The sequence below is a fragment of the Drosophila gunungcola genome, unplaced genomic scaffold, assembly GCF_025200985.1.
Source record: "Drosophila gunungcola strain Sukarami unplaced genomic scaffold, Dgunungcola_SK_2 000086F, whole genome shotgun sequence".
In the NCBI taxonomy this organism is placed as follows: Eukaryota; Metazoa; Arthropoda; class Insecta; order Diptera; family Drosophilidae; genus Drosophila; species Drosophila gunungcola.
Genome location: NW_026453248.1, coordinates 46084 through 64132, shown reverse-complemented (window position 1 = coordinate 64132; position 18049 = coordinate 46084). Strand labels below are relative to the sequence as shown.

General features: G+C 42.8%; 1 protein-coding gene across 3 annotated transcripts in view; it reads left to right on the top strand.

The window, feature by feature from the left end:
- Nucleotides 1-16135, top strand: part of LOC128264945 (uncharacterized) — an 88669-nt gene extending 72534 nt beyond the window's left edge. Inside the window, exons 2-11 of one of the 3 annotated variants that reach the window (XM_053000673.1) lie at nt 1274-1388; nt 3366-3531; nt 6329-6484; nt 7220-7402; nt 7615-7893; nt 7985-8146; nt 8242-9617; nt 10118-10310; nt 10375-10524; nt 12361-16135. In XM_053000673.1, coding sequence (XP_052856633.1) covers nt 3376-3531; nt 6329-6484; nt 7220-7402; nt 7615-7893; nt 7985-8146; nt 8242-9617; nt 10118-10310; nt 10375-10524; nt 12361-15267 — 5562 coding nt within the window. In that variant the 5' untranslated portion in view covers nt 1274-1388; nt 3366-3375 and the 3' untranslated portion in view covers nt 15268-16135. The remainder of the gene's footprint in view (nt 1-1273; nt 1389-3365; nt 3532-6328; nt 6485-7219; nt 7403-7614; nt 7894-7984; nt 8147-8241; nt 9618-10117; nt 10311-10374; nt 10525-12360) is intronic. The other 2 variants (XM_053000672.1, XM_053000674.1) reach the window with 2 other exon arrangements.
- Nucleotides 16136-18049: the final 1914 nt, after the last annotated feature.

Genomic DNA, 18049 nt, shown 5'->3' with positions numbered 1-18049 from the left:
ATACAAGAAAGCTCGGCTTGGTTTTGATGCTTTTGCCAGAAGACTTGAAAATGCGGGCTTTAAAGCTTTGCTGCTCGAAGCTTTGTACACAGACACGGCACACGCACACTCACGCCAAAGAATACACTCGACAAAATAAAAGTATTTGGAAAAATTAAACTTAAAAATACTTAAAAAGATCGTACGTTTACTTACTGTGTAGTTGCAGTCGCTGCAGTTTGATACATACCTATATATACCCGTACTCTCTCTCTATTTATATATATATATATGATTACTCGTAATTGATAAACACGTAAAACTATGAAAATCCAGTATTCACACACAGAACGACAACAAGATCACACATATTAGCTAGCCTAGTTGCTAAAGTAAACGTAATCGAGTTTGTGTAGTTAGAATAGCAAAAACACAACAGCCACACGAAACATCCGACCAGACTTTATAATAACATCACATGCTATATCCTAACAAGCTAATAATGAACCAAACGAACTGTAAATGGAGCTTAACACGAAAGAAGCCAGCATCGTCACCGATAAACCAACTCGATAAATGCCCTAAATAAACTCAAAAGAGAAAACTAAAATAAATCAGAATACTGAAAACAGAAGATCAAAAACCAGAAAAAAAACATTAAAAACAAACCCAAGGACCAAATATTTCCCATTAATTGCAAGGCTTAAGCTTCTCCTTAGTTCCTTTGAAAGTGAACTGTACCTTTGTTTTGTTTCCATTCTGTTCCGTGGTCCGATCTCAGTCCTTTAGGCGGGCCATGAAAGCTCCTTTTCTAACCTCTCTTCTTCCGAGTGTTTTCATTTATTAGCTTTCGTTGCCGCTCACTTCACTTACAAGAACACTTACTAGATTTTCTTAGTTCCCTTGCTCTCGCTCCCTCTCTCTCTCTTGTATTTCTTTACCATTAACCCACACTCTTTCTATTTCCTTCTTAACTATCTCTCTCTATATATATATATTTTGTCTCTCTCTCTCTCTCTCTCTTTCTCTCTTTGTCACACTCAACATAAATTAAAAAAATACTAAAAACAATCGAATTATAATCGAATAAAACAAAAACCGAAATTAAAATAAACCTAAAAACTGTATGCTAAACACAACCCAAAAAAATACCCCAAAAAAACCAAAAAACACAAAAATATATAAGAATATATATTTAAAAAATATAATCGATATCGAAAAACAATCAAACAACAACAAAAAAATATATATATATATCATGTTATATATCAACAAAACCAAACCATCACTTTAGTATACTCGGCATGAATCTGTTCGGATGTAAATTCTGCGAGAAAGTTAACGGAGAGATGATTTGCGATCGTAAGAATTTCGACAGCCTGCTCTGGGCGCTCGTCACAGTGTTCCAGGTAGACCCATTGCTATCAGCCTTATACCATACGTAAACCTATATGTATATATCTATACTACTACTACTACTACTACTACTACTACTCCTAATGTTACGCCATAATCTGCTACTGATATGATTACGATAACCTAACTGTTCATGAAACCGAAAGAGAAAAAAAAAAAAAGAAATAAGCCAAAGAAATCCATTACGAATTCCCCAGAGAAATACGTTCTGATACGTTGAGCATTTTGCTTTCCTTCGTTTTCACCTTTCTTTTAACTCAAATTACGATTTCCGTTTCATTTCCGTTTCCTTTCCGATTCGATTACCCGGTTGTTTTCCGCTTTAATCGATAACTGTTGTGTCGTTCTATCACTCTCTCACTCTCTGTCTGTCTGACTAATCATGTGTTTGTTTATTTTTGTGCGTGGGTGCGAGTGATTTGGATATCGATATTCGGGACAATCACTCGCACACACATATTTTATGATTTGATTGATTTCTTATCGATGCATTTCGATTGCCAGACATCGAGATCGACTAGCTAGCTAGCCATCTTGCTCGCTCGCACTAATTTGTGGTGTGCCCTTTGATTGAGTGTGGTATTCAGTTTAAGACCTGATTTGATCTTTAGTTAGTTCGATTTCGATACCAATTACGATTACGATTCTTGATTTGGCATGCATGCGTTGACCGTTGCGATTACCGTTAGCTAACCTTTAGTGTTAGTGCTAGAATTACCGTTGCCGTTGGCGTTACCCTTGCCGTTACGAGTTCCATAGCAAGCAGCGCGCATCCGCATGTCGTTCGAAATATTCGTATATATATGGGTATGTCCATAAGCCATATATGTCCATAAGATTGTTGTATGTGTGTTTGTATTTGTGTGATGTACCTTGATGCACCAGGTAAGCATTTCCGTTCGAGTTTGTTGTGCTTTCTGCATGCAGTAATAAGCAAGTAGCACTGAGTTTGCATCCAGCATCTCGAACACTTCGCATACACCTATCGCAAACACACACACATTATTTGTACACCTCTGCCTCCGTCTCGCTCTCTCTATATATATCTCTCTTTCTCCTCTCGCTGTCCCGCTCGTGCTTTTCTTTGTGTACTCAATATAAATGCTTTGATTTTTGTCACACACTTTGCTCAATGTCCTACGTTTAAGTATAAATACTTTTCTCTAGACAATATACTATTCTAGACTCTAAGTTGTATAGAACTCCACCCAAAAACCCTCTGAAAGGAGAACTCTCTCTGTCTCTGTCTCTCCCACTGTCTCGCACACAGACACAGCCACATTTACACACGCATAACCAACCAATCTCCCACTTTAAACTGTAATCGAAGCCCCCCCTTTTTACTCAGATACTCAGAATGCTTAAAGGAACACATTCCTCATATATAGAACATAACATACCGTACATGCAAAACACAAACAGATTCTTCTGTAATCCGTAGAGTTTTTCGATCAGTTCAAGTTGTCGTTCCGAAGGACCGAGAACAACTGTAAAATAATAGCACACAATTCTAGGAGGTATATGTAAATATGCAAGCATTGAGGCTAGATCGAGAACTACCCACCATCCACTGTGTATATAGACAGACAAAACTCCCCTAAATCAAGGTAGAACAGAACAGAAGTGCCCATGCCAGCAGAAGCACAGACTCCGTTACAGATGAGAAGACTCTTCTCTCTGCCTCTTTAAATTTTGTTGCTCTAGAGAATCACAAGTAGCCCCGAAAAACACCCAATCCACATTTATATGTACAGGGACCACTAGATGAACCTACTACTCGTTTATATCCTTAGAAATAAGAATCGCAACTATATAATATACATATATATATATGAACCCAGCTCTCTCTATATATCTATGAACCAGTTTATATAGCCATTAATGAACTATGATAACAGACACACATCTATGACTCTATAAATAAATACATATGTATACGGTATATATAAAACATATATATAAACCTGCAGCATACTCGGCATGTATCTGTTTGGCGGTAAGTTTTGTAAATTTTTGGACGAATCCGGACTCGAACGCGAGTGCACGTGTCCCGAAATAATCAGCCGGCATCCGCAATGCGAGTGCGATCGCAAACACTTCAACAACATTTTGTGGGCCACAGTCACAGTATTCCAAGTAAGAACAATAATACAGCAATAAACTACCTTCCATCCACTTACCACAGCCCTATTCCCCCAAATCCCTCCACCATCTAAAGCTGTACAACCCACATCCCCAAAAAAAAAAAAAAAAAAATGGAAACCCATATTGAACAACAGTCACAAAATATACCTATCAGTACCTATACCAGTCTAAAATTATTGTGATTTTGACAAAGTATTTAACGAATTCTTACCTATAGCCACAAAAGTTCCCAGTTTCTAGTTTTTGCTCTCTTTGACCTCCTTGTTTGCCTTAATTTACATTATCCTGCTCCTAGCCTTTGTCTACGTACTCACCAGTTGGTTGTATCTCTTCAGTTCTCTCTCTTAATCAGCTTTTTCCGACTTTACTTTTGATTTCGTTTCGGTTCTGATGCCAGCAAATGTAGTCGTAGAGTTTTTCTTCACCCACAAAACACCCGAAATCACAAACACATGACCATTGGGTAGGCTCAACTTAAAATACTGAAATCAAAAAAACCGTGTATATATTTTGATCGGAAGGGCGATCATCATAACGTTTTGCGATTATTCCGTTGTTTGGATTAATTCCGTTCTGTCACACAAAACAACATGTTTTCTTTAACAAAAATACGATGTTGTAAGGCTTGAAGTTTAAGTAGAGATGTCAAAATATGAAATTTCGTTAATTTATGCTTAAAAGGTTTCCAAGCTATTGAACTGGTGAAAATAATACTTAAGATTTATAATACCGGAGATCGCTTTGAGAAATCGTAGTAAATAAAAAAAACGATTTTTGAATAAAAATCGATACTCTTCGATAAAGTTATCAACAGCATTGACATCTCTAATACGAAGATTTTCACGGCAGCTGTACAAAAATAACCGAAGGTCCTTGGAAAGGACTTACACTCGGTCCTCTCACATCAATCTTTTTCTCTCTCTTTTTCTCTCTTCTGTCTTTCTCTCTTTCTTTTTTCCCCCTCTCTCGCTCACACACTCATATGACATAAACCAAGCAAAATCCAAAACCGCTGATGTTCCGAGTTTTGTTGCATGATTTTTGGGATCATCACCTTAATCTGCCCTCGGCTTTTGGCTTTCGGCTTTATAATTGTATGCCAGACCCGAATCAACTCTCGATTGCGACCTCCCACGACCTTTCAGAGCCCAATGAATCATCTACAGCTACACACATACAAACTGTATATACTTGATTTAAGTCTTTTGTTTGTTCGTTGGTTTGTTTGTTTGTTGGTTCGTTGGCTTGTTCAAACAGAAACGAAAGTTTTTATTTCTCATTTTGCTGCTGCTGCTTTCCCCTCGATCTTTGCTTTTTCTATAAATCTTTCTTTCACCTAGTCGATCCAATTTAAAAATTTGTTGCTAAGCAAGCTGTATAAAAAGCGTTGTTCATACATATGTTTTTAAAGTTGCTCATGCGCAATACAAATGTACAGCCACAAAAGTTTAGAAAAAAACAAAAAAAAAAAAACAAAAACAAAATCAAGTTAATTCGCCTCTTATATAAACCGCATTCGTATTGTATAGCAATAAAAAAAAAAAACAAAAAACGAAATAGAAAAATATATTGGCACTTTGTGTACAAAGCAAAAACAGAACAAAACAAAAAGCTCCATGAAAATTTTAAACTTTTTACAAATTTCTATATGCAAGAGTTTTGTGCGCCTTTTTGCTCTTTGATTTAGTCTGAGAGCCTTCGCTGCTTCTCTTAAATTTATTTGCTTTTGGCTTTGCTTATAGCTCGCTTATATTTTTATTCCATTTTGGTTTAAATTTAGTTTTGCTTTAAAATTTTTTTTATTTACCACACCACGAATTATTGTTTAATAAAAAATAGTCAGTTTGAGCAGCTTTCTTAAGGGATGTCCACGGATATATTAAGTCAAGCTGCCGCCCCTGTTTGATCTCCCTCAAGTCCCCATCTTAATCTTTCTTCCGACTATCTCACTTTCTAAAGCTATGCCTAAATCCGGATGTTTTTAGCTATGTCAAAACTATGTAAAAAAATATGTTATAAAAAACACTTATAAATTATTCATATCAAAATTACTTACCTTAAAATGTTATGGTTTTGACATTCTAAATATAAAATCCAAAATGGGTTTTTTGGTTTTTATGTTTGTGGAACTATTTTCATGACTTTTGCCCCTTGATTTCAGGATTATTTGCTTTTCTTTGGGTCTATCCCATTTTTGAGGTCAGGAATCTTATTAACCGATGATATTTTTAAGTTTAACGATTATTTTATATGTGCGCCTGAGTTTTCCAAAATCAAAATAAACAAACTGCTAGTGTTTTGATGCTCACCCAATATACGTACATATGAGTATGCAAATCTGACACAAAGTGTACTCACATGTATTTATATACAAAAAAAAATTTTGAAACACCATTTGCTGTTTTGCTCTCGCTATATTTCTGTCTGTCTTTTGTCTGACCTTTGACATTTTTGCCATTCGTTTTTCGTAACTAATTACTGCCTTACTTACTTACTTACTTACTTACTTTCTTTGCCACCCACCACAACGACAAAATTACAAAATTTGTTTATTGGTATTTCGTTCTTTTTCTTTCGCTTCTTTCGATATATATTCCGATATGTGTATCACGACATATATATCCATGCGTATGTATGTTAAATCTGCACCACGTTTGCCGCCCGCCACTGCAACTGCCACCGATCAACAACTACAACTCTACAACTCCAATAAAACTCCAACTCCAACAACAATCAACAACAACAACTACAAAAATCACAAAAAAAAAAACGAAAACAAATGTTTTAGATTCTGACGCAAGAGGATTGGAACGTCGTCCTGTTCAACGGAATGGAAAAGACAAGTCATTGGGCCGCATTGTACTTTGTGGCCCTAATGACGTTCGGCAATTATGTGCTATTTAATTTATTGGTGGCCATTTTGGTTGAGGGATTCAGTTCAGAGGTAGAGTTTTGCCAACATCATTCCCCTGTCCCAAACTTAAAACTTGAAAAAAAAATCCTGCTCGATTGGTTATTTGATATAAATATATTTTCTTACCAACTATACGCAAGCGACGCTTCAAATTTTGATACATTTTAATATGGTTAATTCTCAATTATTTAATATCTTTGTTTATATAAAGTTGCAATAGCTGTCACCTTGGAAAGTTTTTCGAATTTCACGTAGCAATATTAGTCAGAATAACGAAAATATTTAAAAACGTAATTAATGTTTATGGTAAAAAAAAAATGGTCATATTATTAAACAAAACAAACTATATTATGACATTTTGAACAGCTTTATATCGATTTCTAACTGGTTGTTTATTAATTCAACAAAATATAAACTCTAAATAATTACTTGAAAGATGATAATGGGGACACTTTCTGCCAGCTTAGATAGATTTAGAATTATTGTAAATAACATAAAAAAATAAAAAAGCTAGCTAAAACTTATATAATAATATGAAGCATCGCTTGCGACGCGAACCATTTCCAAATCCTGCCCCTGTTCCATGTGACCGGAAGTGGTGCCTGCCGATCCAGGCAGCCACCGAGCAAGTGGGTCCGTAAAGCGACCGACCCGCCGTCGACCCAACGACCTCGAAAGCCCAATGCTACCATTAGAACCACCACCCCACCCGCAATCCACGCCGGTTGACGAGAAAGTCTAATTTTGAAATTTTGATTCCCTCAGCGAAATGAACGTCGCGAGCGCGAACAGCGCGAGTTGGTTAAGAAACTGCGCGAGGAGACGCTGGCCGAGAACTACAGCGATGGTATGTACGATGAGTCGCGCAGCGAGGCGGACTCCTCGACCACCAACGATAGTTACTACGAGGTGCGCAACCGCTGGCGATCGGCGGAGGATGTGCGCAAGGTAAGTGAGATCTCAAGAGGATCGGGAGCGGGATCGGTATTGGGATTGCGACCGCAATTGACCAGGTGTGATTGATTGGGAAGGCAAAAAAGAAAAAAAATAGAAGATAGAGTGTGTGATAGCATGCTGCATGTGTGTTTCTGTCGAGTATGTTTGTTTGAGAGTGTCATGTCCGAGTTGAATCCACGGTTCGTAATCCCCACCACCCGCAGCTGCAGGACTCCGCGGAGCTGATCATCGAGGCCAAAAGTAACATGCACCGCCAGCGCCTGCTGCAGCCCACCCACGACTACCAGATCAACGAGCTGCCCGCCTCGTCTGCCGTCGGCCCATCCGCTGGCGGCACCTCTGGTCTCCCGCTCGACAGGGATAGAGATAGAGACAGAGAGCGGGACAGAGACAGAGACAGAGACAGAGACAGGGAGGCGGGCGGCGGTGGCAAGGAGGAGGGAGGGGCGCAGCATGCCAAGCCGCGCGGCGGCCTCAAAAAGGTAAGCACGTTGGTATCACTACACAGACAGACATTTAACACACCACTTGACCTTGACACCACTTGACATTGCACACCCCCCTCGCACACAGACATACTCGATCAAGGAGCGGCGCAGCGAGGCGCCACGCCTCTCAAAAATCCGGCTCGTCCGGGATCCGCCCATCATCACGACAACGGCGGCCACGCCGCAGGATTCGCCCAGCACCACTTTGGAGCCGGGCATGAGCTTTCGCCAGTGGGGCGACATGGAGGTGAGTGCAGGACATAAATCCATATAGCTGGTTGTAAACCATGCAGCGTCATATATCAATTAATTTAATATCAATACCATATCAACCATCCGCAGCCACCCAGTCCGCCCTCTCCCTCGCTTTTGCGACCGCCGAACATCTTCACCGGCGGACAGCGAAGTCTGGACGAGGGCATACCCTCCATCGATCTCATCCCGCCCTCGCCAGTTCTGGCCCACAAGCCCCTCAACATCCTCAATGCCAGCCAGTTGGGCATGGGAGTGGGCGTGAGCGTGGGTGGTGTCGGCAGCACCGCTGGCAGCTCGGCCAGCATGCACAGCGTGATCATCGACGATATCTCGAAGAGTTCCAGCACGACGGCGGCGGCCACGCCCATCTATGTGCCCACCATCTCGTCCTCGGCGGAGGCGCAGAGTCAGAGTCACAGTTTAAACGATGTGAGTGTGGGTTCCGGGCCGGGTGGCGAGATGCCGGTGGTGGCAGGAATTGGTAGGAGTGCCAACACGACGGGGGCCTCAACCAGTGGCAGTTCCTCCAGCGAACGCCTGCCCCTGGCCCCGTCCCTGCAACAGGGCAGTTTCAAGCAGCGATTGAGGCGGGGCAGCTCCAAGAAGCGACGATCCTCCGCTTTGGCCCTGGCCACCGAGGATAATCCGGCTCGAAGGACCCAGGAGGAGGAGGAGCAGCAGCCGCAACAGCAGCAGCAGCTGAACAATGACAACGACAGCAGCTTTTTGCTGAGAGGTGGCAACGCTGTGGTCAGCAGCGGTCCCTCCTCGGGCGCCAAGGAAACGAATCGCCTGAGCCCACAGAACTCGATACGGAGGCTATCGAATACCCTCAGCATAGGCAGCGCGCCCATGTACCCGGGCAGTCGTCGGGCCTCGGCATGCATATTCAACTCTCAGGTGTATCAAAATCTGAACCAGCCGCCCAAGCCCAAGCTGCGCCCGGGACCCGGCCAACGCAGGATGAGCTCCATCGAGCTGGCCTTCAGCAAGACCTCACATCTGAATCTGCACAACCTGGAGGCCAACCGCAAGTCACTCTCGTACACGAACTCCAAGATGGACCTGGACAAGTGGAACAAGTCGTACGGCAATCTCAACGAGCCGGACAACATGCTGCAGCAGTACATGGAGGCGCGGGACAAGCGCAAGAACTCCATAAGCCACTACAACCTGAAGAAGCGGCTCGAGGAGAAGGAGCTGCAGCAGCTGCAGCAGCTCCACCAGCAGCAGCTGCTCCAGCAACGGCAGGACTCCTTCTCCTCGACCACCCAGCAGCAGCAGCAGCACCGCTTGTCCAAGGACCACCAGCAGCAGCAGCTGGCGATGCAGCCACATTCCATCATGCCAGGAGGCGGCGAGCGCTACTCGAAGCTCAAGATGCTCATCGAGCAGCTGACGCCCAAGCACTTTACCACCGAGCGCGAGGACTACTCGCTCTACATATTCCCCGAGGATAACAGGTGAGCATTTATTTTTGTAAAATTCTTCAAGCTCTAACTTCATAAAAATGACGAAAGTCTGGCCATTTTTGTTTAATGTTTATAAGCGTTGCTAGGTTTGGCATAACAACTCAAAGCAATTCCTCAAACCTTGTTATAAAATCTTTATAAAACATTTAAATAAATTTTTTTTTTAACTTTTGTATTTGTTTTTTCATGGTTTAAGTATATGGCATTGTTATTTTTTATGTTATGTTTTCCTAAATTTAATTGGTAGGCTCATTTGCAGATTGAAAATAAATAAATAGCTTTAAAGAATACTGAGCTTGTCTTTAGTATTTTTTCCATGATTGTGAATTTACGATATTCCTTTCCATTAATTTAGCAAGTAATTTTTTCCGCCATTGACTTGGACTCGTCCTGATTTCCGTATCTTTTTAACCGAGTGAAAAATTCAATTTGCAACTTTGTCAGCGAGCTCTGTTTCACGTATTTGCATTTCGACGCCCTTCGTTTTGCAGGTTCCGGCAAATCTGTACGTGGTTTGTCAACCAAAAGTGGTTCGACAACGTGGTCCTGCTATTTATCGCGCTCAACTGTATCACCCTGGCCATGGAAAGACCAAACATCCCTCCAAGCAGCACCGAAAGATTGTTTCTGGCAACAGCCAATTACGTGTTCACAGTCGTCTTTAGCGTCGAAATGTTCATCAAGGTAAGAGAATGCTATGTAATATTTATAATGTTATTTGATCGATTTAAATATGATTAAATTGCAGGTGGTGGCCACGGGAATGTTTTACGGCCAAGACGCCTACTTCACGTCCGGCTGGAATATCATGGACGGATCTTTGGTTACCATTTCCATAATTGATTTGTTAATGTCCCTGATTAGCGAATCGAGTCCGAGGATATTTGGGATTTTAAGGGTAAGTACGGGCTCGCGGCCCTTGGACACTTTGCTATCCGAAAGCAGCAGCAGTAGCCAGCAGTCCTCAGTCGACCAGAAAACCAAGAAAACCAGTTAACCAGAAAAAACAAGCCAATCTCAAGCGATTACCAACAAGCAGACCATCAACCAGAACAGCTACTACCAAGAACCACGCCCAGAACCGACCACGCCCATATAAGTGGCTGCTGGGCTGCGCACTCGGATCAGAAAAGCTATCGCTAAATCGCAAAATCGCTATCTAATCTAAAGCTAACGCTAATGCTTAAGCTAAAGCTAATGCTAAAAGCTGCAGCTTGATAACCCCAATCAAAACTCGCTCGCTATATCGCCCCAAACACATATCTTTGTCTCTGTTTCTCTGATGATTGGCCATCTCTGTCTCTTTATGTGCTCTTCTTATTCTTGCGCACAACCACATCCACACAATCTCACACACACCCACACACACACATGATCCAAAATTCTTTAACGAAACATTTTCTAAAATCTTTTCAATTTTCATTTGATTTTCTATTTACACACATCTTGTGTCTATCAATTTAACTCATGTATATAATATACTTATATATATTGTATATATCTCTGAAAACTTCAGGTAAATTTCTGCTGCTATATGCGTTAATCAGCAACAAAAGCTCCAATTTGTTTTCACCATTTATTATGTGTGTGTAGACCCCCTCCCAAAATTATAACCAACATAAGAGTACTCCCCAGAAAAAAACCAAAGAAAAACAAAAGTTCAAGTAATCAGTTGACTCGCCTTCTTTGCGTTTTGTATTGTACATAGTTGATAGTTTCCCTCTTCCTGTCGACAACCTCCAAATAATAGGGTTATGACACTATTAAGGATCTTTTAAAAACACCAAAAGTGTTTTTTTTTCATAATTTCTGTAAAAAAGAAACACATTTTCTTTTCAAAACATTCTTGCTCAGTTTAATTACCTATTCATTGTATTATTTCATGAGGTCAGGAGCACTGTCAGATAGTGTCATACCCCTATAAAAATGAAGCAAAAATTTTAGCTTTCCCATTCCATTTTAATCGAACCCCAAAACATCTCCATATAGCTTTAAATGCAATCGCCTCATCTTGTTGTAATTTTACCTTTATAAATACTTTCCATTGCCATGCTTTGTTGTTCAAGCAATGTTGCAATTATTCTTTATTTAAAGCAAATTACTAGACAGTTTAGATTTTTGTTTAACAATTTTGTTTTATTTTTCGAAAGTAATATCATTAGTTATTACACACCAGTGTGGCTTTTTTTTTACTTTTCACTTAATCGCAAATTGTTTGATTTTTTATATATTTTGTATATTACAAATTTAAACCTGGTGTATTGAATATTAAACCAGTGATTAATCAAATAAGTAAAATTACATTTGAAAATTGATAAAAGGATACTTAGTAAATGCATTTAGTTCATAATTTCAAAAAAAGTAAAGAAAATGTAATTATAAGAATGAATATATTTTTTTAGATGCTTTTTATATATTTTTGTTTTAAAAATAGTGCCCACTTACTGGTGTGTTTTGTTGAGATTTTTTGTTTTGTTGATTCATCCTGAATATATCTACATGGTTAATTACTTCATGCTTTTACTACATGCGGCACCTGTGGCGCCGCCTGGCGGTCGCTAACCGAGGTCGCCTACGCAAGCAGTGTGTGTGCCTTCCAGAGGCGCCACCGATAAAGCAGTGTAGCCGATGCACCAACCACAATCCCACTCTTCTCTTTCGTCCTTGTTCTTTTTTCTCCCAAAAACCAAAAAAAAAAAAAAAAAAAAAAAAAAAAAATGATACCCCCGCACAGGTGTTTCGACTACTCCGATCCTTGCGGCCGCTGCGGGTGATCAACCGAGCCCCGGGTCTGAAACTAGTCGTGCAAACGCTCTTATCGTCCCTGCGTCCCATCGGCAACATCGTCCTGATCTGCTGCACCTTCTTCATTATCTTCGGCATCCTTGGCGTGCAGCTGTTCAAGGGCACCTTCTACTACTGCGAGGGCGAGAACATCAAGGGCGTGCGGAATGCGGACGAGTGCCGCCGTATTCCAGGCAACGTGTGGACCAACCGCAAGTACAACTTTGACGATCTGGGCAAGGCACTGATGTCCCTGTTCGTCCTGAGTTCGCGCGACGGTTGGGTGAACATCATGTATACGGGTCTGGACGCCGTCGGCGTGGACCAACAGCCCATTGTGAACTACAACGAGTGGCGGCTGCTGTACTTCATAGCCTTCATCCTTCTGGTGGGCTTCTTCGTCCTGAACATGTTCGTGGGCGTGGTGGTGGAGAACTTCCATCGATGTCGCGAGGAGCAGGAGAAGGAGGAGAAGATTCGGCGCGCCGCGAAGCGTGCTCTTCAGATGGAGAAGAAGCGGCGTAGGATGCACGAGCCGCCGTACTACACCAACTACTCGCCCACCCGCATGTTCGTGCACAATGTGGTGACCTCAAAGTACTTCGATCTGGCCATTGCGGCGGTGATCGGCCTGAACGTGGTCACCATGGCCATGGAGTACTACAAGATGCCCAATCCGCTGAAGTACGCGCTGAAGATCTTCAACTACTTCTTCACGGCGGTGTTCATACTGGAGGCGAACATGAAGCTGGTGGCCCTGGGCTGGAAGCTCTACCTGAAGGACCGCTGGAACCAGCTGGACGTGGGCATCGTCCTGCTCTCCATCGTGGGCATTGTGCTGGAGGAGCTGGAGACGAACATCATACCCATCAATCCGACCATCATCCGCGTGATGCGTGTGCTGCGCATTGCCCGCGTGCTGAAGCTGCTCAAAATGGCCAAGGGCATACGCGCCCTGCTGGACACCGTGATGCAGGCCCTGCCCCAGGTGGGCAACCTGGGCCTCCTCTTCTTCCTGCTGTTCTTCATCTTCGCGGCGCTGGGCGTGGAGCTGTTTGGGCGACTCGAGTGCTCCGACGAGATACCCTGCCAGGGATTGGGCGAGCACGCGCACTTCGCCAACTTTGGCATGGCTTTCCTCACATTGTTTCGCGTAGCGACTGGCGACAATTGGAACGGCATCATGAAGGACACGCTGAGGGATAATTGCGATGACGCGGCCGATTGCGTGCGCAATTGCTGCGTCAGCTCGGTTATTGCTCCCATATTCTTTGTGATATTCGTGCTGATGGCGCAATTCGTGTTAGTGAACGTCGTCGTGGCTGTACTGATGAAACACCTCGAGGAGAGCCACAAGCAAATGGAAGACGAGCTCGACATGGAGGTGGAGCTCGAGCGCGAGCTGGTGCGCGAGCAGGAGTTCGCCCAGGAGCAAAAGTTGTGCCAGCAGCTGGCGGAGGCGCAATCGAAGGCGGCCGCTCCCCCGCGCCCCCTGGCCAAGGTCAAATCGCTGCCGAAGAACTTCATCTACAGTACGCCCTCGCTGGACAAGAAGTTTCCACCGCCTGTTCAGTCCATTGGCGGCGGCAATCCCAGTTCGAGCCTGACCAGTTCGGCGGCCACCAATCTAAATCAAGTGGCCGCTGGGGGTGCGGTATCGTTGGGAGCGGTATCTGCGGGAGCGGTATCTGCGGCATCTGCGGCATCTGGAGCTGGACAACGTAGGCAGACCGTTCAGTACTACCAGCAGCCACCACAATCCATGCTCGGCTTGAGTCTCGCCGAGATGGGCGGCACGCTGACGCCTCAGGCGCTCGGCGCCCGGCTGGGCGAGCCCTTCGGCGGCCCAGCGACGTCGGCGGGAGGCGGTGGAACGGGCGAACCGCTGGCTGTGGGCGTGGCCGGCCTCCCGCTGCCGCCGCTGGACAATCGCCGCCGCGGGCGACGCGCCTCCGCGGCCGCCGGCTTCCGCAAGCGCGGCGTGCTGTCCAAGGAGCGCTCATTAGACGAGCAGGCCATCCGTCGGCGGAACCTGGAGGCCAAGCGCACCAGCTGCGACTCGCTGCCCTGGGGCGGAGATGCCCTCGACTGCCGCAGGGGCACTATCTTCGAGAGCCTCGAGTCGGACGGGGGTGGGGGCGGTGTTGCGTACGACATACGGAGCACGCGGAGTGCCGATGTGGGGCACTTGGATGCGGCGTCGCCCAATCAGGATGTCAGCTCGCTGGCGGTGGTCAGTTCCCTGGTGCCCGCCCTGGTCAGCCCCCTGCCCACGCCCCTGTCCCTGCCCCTGCCCCTGCCCCTAGCTTCGCCCACGCCCATGCCCATGGCCCTGCATCCTATGCATCCGCCACCGCGCAGACCCTTCGGCTGGTCACAGTCCGTGGACCAGGGTTGTCTGCGGAGCAGCCTGCTGCTCTCCGTGCCCAGATCCATGCCGCCGCGCAGTCGCAGTGGCAGCACCAAGCAGCTCTTCAAGCAGCAGGCCTTGGACGAGGATGCCGACATGGACGAGAGCTCGCTGCTGCTGCCCACCACTGCTGGAGGAGGATCTGCATCGGGATCGGGAGGTCCGCTCACTGCCTCCAGTTCGCTGGACATCCCAGAGCCAAGTAGTGGTAGCAGTATCTGCAAGCCGCTGCAGGATGTCACTACGTTGCCGAATGTGGGGGTCAGCAAATCTGACTCCTCCGACATCCTGCGCATCATCAGCGAGCGCAGGCGCATGGATCAGCGGGAGCAGAGGGAGCCGGATCAGGACCAGGACCTGGATCAGGACCACGAGGACAGGGAGGACAGGGACAGCGACTACAAGGAACTGCTCCTGGTCAAGTCGCCACAGTCCTCCATGGACTAGACCATGTCAGCACACACACACACACACACACACACATGCCACACTCTCCAGATCTTTAACAGTAGCTAACTCTAACTCTAGGGCCAGGTTTGCACTGAAAACAATTGCGGCCGAGCTGATTATTAGCTAGGATAGATAGTCCTTACTGTGAGTTTTTCCACCGGAGATCTCTAAGAGGCTGTCCCCACATATTTAACAACTCTTTTGTGCAAACCTGGTCGCCATTAAAGAATACTTTAGGGAATTTTCTAAAAACCACAACTTTAACATTATACATTAGGCATAAAGATCTAAGAGTGTGATGAGAAGAAAACACAAGTATCGCGTTATTCGATAGCCATAACACTATAAATGATTAATGAGCTAAATGGTAAATGGTAAATGTTAAACTTTTAGCCACAAAAACGAAAATTAAACAAACCAGTAAAATAAAATTGAAAACAACGTTAAGTAAAGCAAAGAAAAGAAATGCTAGTAAGCTAAATTGTCAACTGTTTTTAGTGCAATCCTACGGTTTTCATAACTTTAACAAGCAGAACTTATAAGAAAAAACTTAAAAACTAAAAAACTACAAGATCGCGAAAGTAAATAGCTAAGTTTCAAGTTGATTAGAGTGTTTTCCGTTTAAAAGTAGCTGTCGAAAACGAAGATTACCCAGACGATGATGGATTATATACAAGTGTTATATGCGATTTACATATATACAGTTATATTATTATACTTATAGGGATACTGCATTCGAAACAAAAATGATGGAAATTTGTGAACAAAGAATCATCAACTCTGTGATTAGCTCTTAAAGTTTAAACGTTTATATGAGAAGCCATGCAGACACCAAAAACGATAAAAAAAGAAGGAGAAAGAAAAACACACAAAACCATGCTATCTGTATATAGAAGGCCTGTATGTAATCAAATGTATTCGAGTGTATTTTACGTAGCTTAGCCAAAGATGAAACTAACGCAATGATACCGAATAGAGCCGTCAGAGCGAACCCATTGATAAGCAATAGAGAACTGTAGCTCTTAAGAACGTACCTAACCTAAAAACGAAAGCAAGCTGCGTTGTTCCAGGGGAAATTATAATACCCAAATGAAAATAAAATGATACGGAAAAGGGAAAAACAAAACATGACAACTTTGTGCAAACGAATTTACTTAGGTACTTAAACACACACACACACACACAAACACATCTACACCCAAACACCAATACACCCATACACCCATACAGATAGCTATTACGATCTGGTCGACAATCTTTGCGAAATATCCCTTGTCTGTGTCTATATCTCCTCTAAAGGCTTCCAAAACTTCGAGACACCGCCCTCCTAAAAGAAATACAGACATCCGAAAAACAGTGCCAACGCAGTAAGGGTATTCAAAATGTTTTTTTTTATAAAAAATAAAAAAAAAATCAAATAAATCTAAAGCTAACCGGAAGATGAAGCAAAGATGGCGGCAACAACTTCATGAAAAACTTTAAAAAGTAGCATTTATAAAGAAAAAAAAACAAAAACCAAGAGAATCGTAGTAGAAATTTAAAGATTAATGTTTAATGACTATATATAGTGTATATATGGAACTATCAACGAATTACAATAGAGTATCAAGATATTTCTTCAGATGGCAGAACTAGAACAAGACAAAGAAGCGAGGAAACGAAAAGAACACTAACTTAACACTGTCAATTTTTCAACATGGTCTAAGCTAATTTTTCAAGGAAAACCAAAGATCTAAGAACGAAAACAATTTTACACTCTTTGTACACACTGTAAAAAACGAAGTGAAGAAACTCTCCAGTTTAGATAAACTTTAAAATCAAACTTAGCAAACGATTTGGGCGAAAGCGAGGAAAAGAAGAAGCAACAAATTTAATTATACGATAATTTCATCTGTGCCTTTCTCTACGAATATATATACATATATATGTATATATACATTTATACATTATATGAACAAATGTATCAGATACTGTCTCTATCTCTTTCTACGCTCCCACTCCCTCTATCTCTCTCCCACACACACCACGGAACTCACCAAACTCACCCTACTAAGTAAACCACACCAACACAGACACTAAGCAAGCAGTGCGAAATGTAACGGTGATGGCAAGCAGTGCCTCGCGTAACTAAAATGCAACTCTGAAAACTATTTACGAGGCAGGACGAAGGAATAATAATGAAAATGAAAACAAAAAGAAAATAACTACTTAAGCCTAATTATAATGAAAACCGAAAATACAGAAATATAACATGGAAGTCAAAATACAAATAAAATTAAACGAAAGCATGAAGTTTAATAGGTTAATGCGCTAGTAGTTTTGAGCTTTTTTTTTGTAATTTTTTATTGTAGCCGCTTTGAAGTAAACCAATTGAAACTATATTCGTTTTTGGTTTTAGTTATGTGTGTCAGTTATTTTTTTGTGCGAAGCGTAAAGCAACTATAATGAGCGTTTCTTCTTGTTGATTAATAATTAGGTAAATTGCTACAAAAATAAGTTAATAAAAGAAAAAAAAACGTAAAGAAAAACCAAAAGCCAGCAACAAAATTAGAAAAAAGTGAGTTGAATTTAAAATTAAAGCCATAACGGCCAACGAAACGCAAAACTAAGCAAATTTGCTTTTAGCTCCATGCAGGTACAAGAGAAACCCCATGACAAAAACCATTGATTCTTTGCAAAGTAAAATAAGCCAATTAAATGTGAAATTGTTTAAGAAAGGACATAAGAAACTAAGCACTATCCTCTTCTGCAAAGCCAGAAATCGAAACTCTGTTAGATA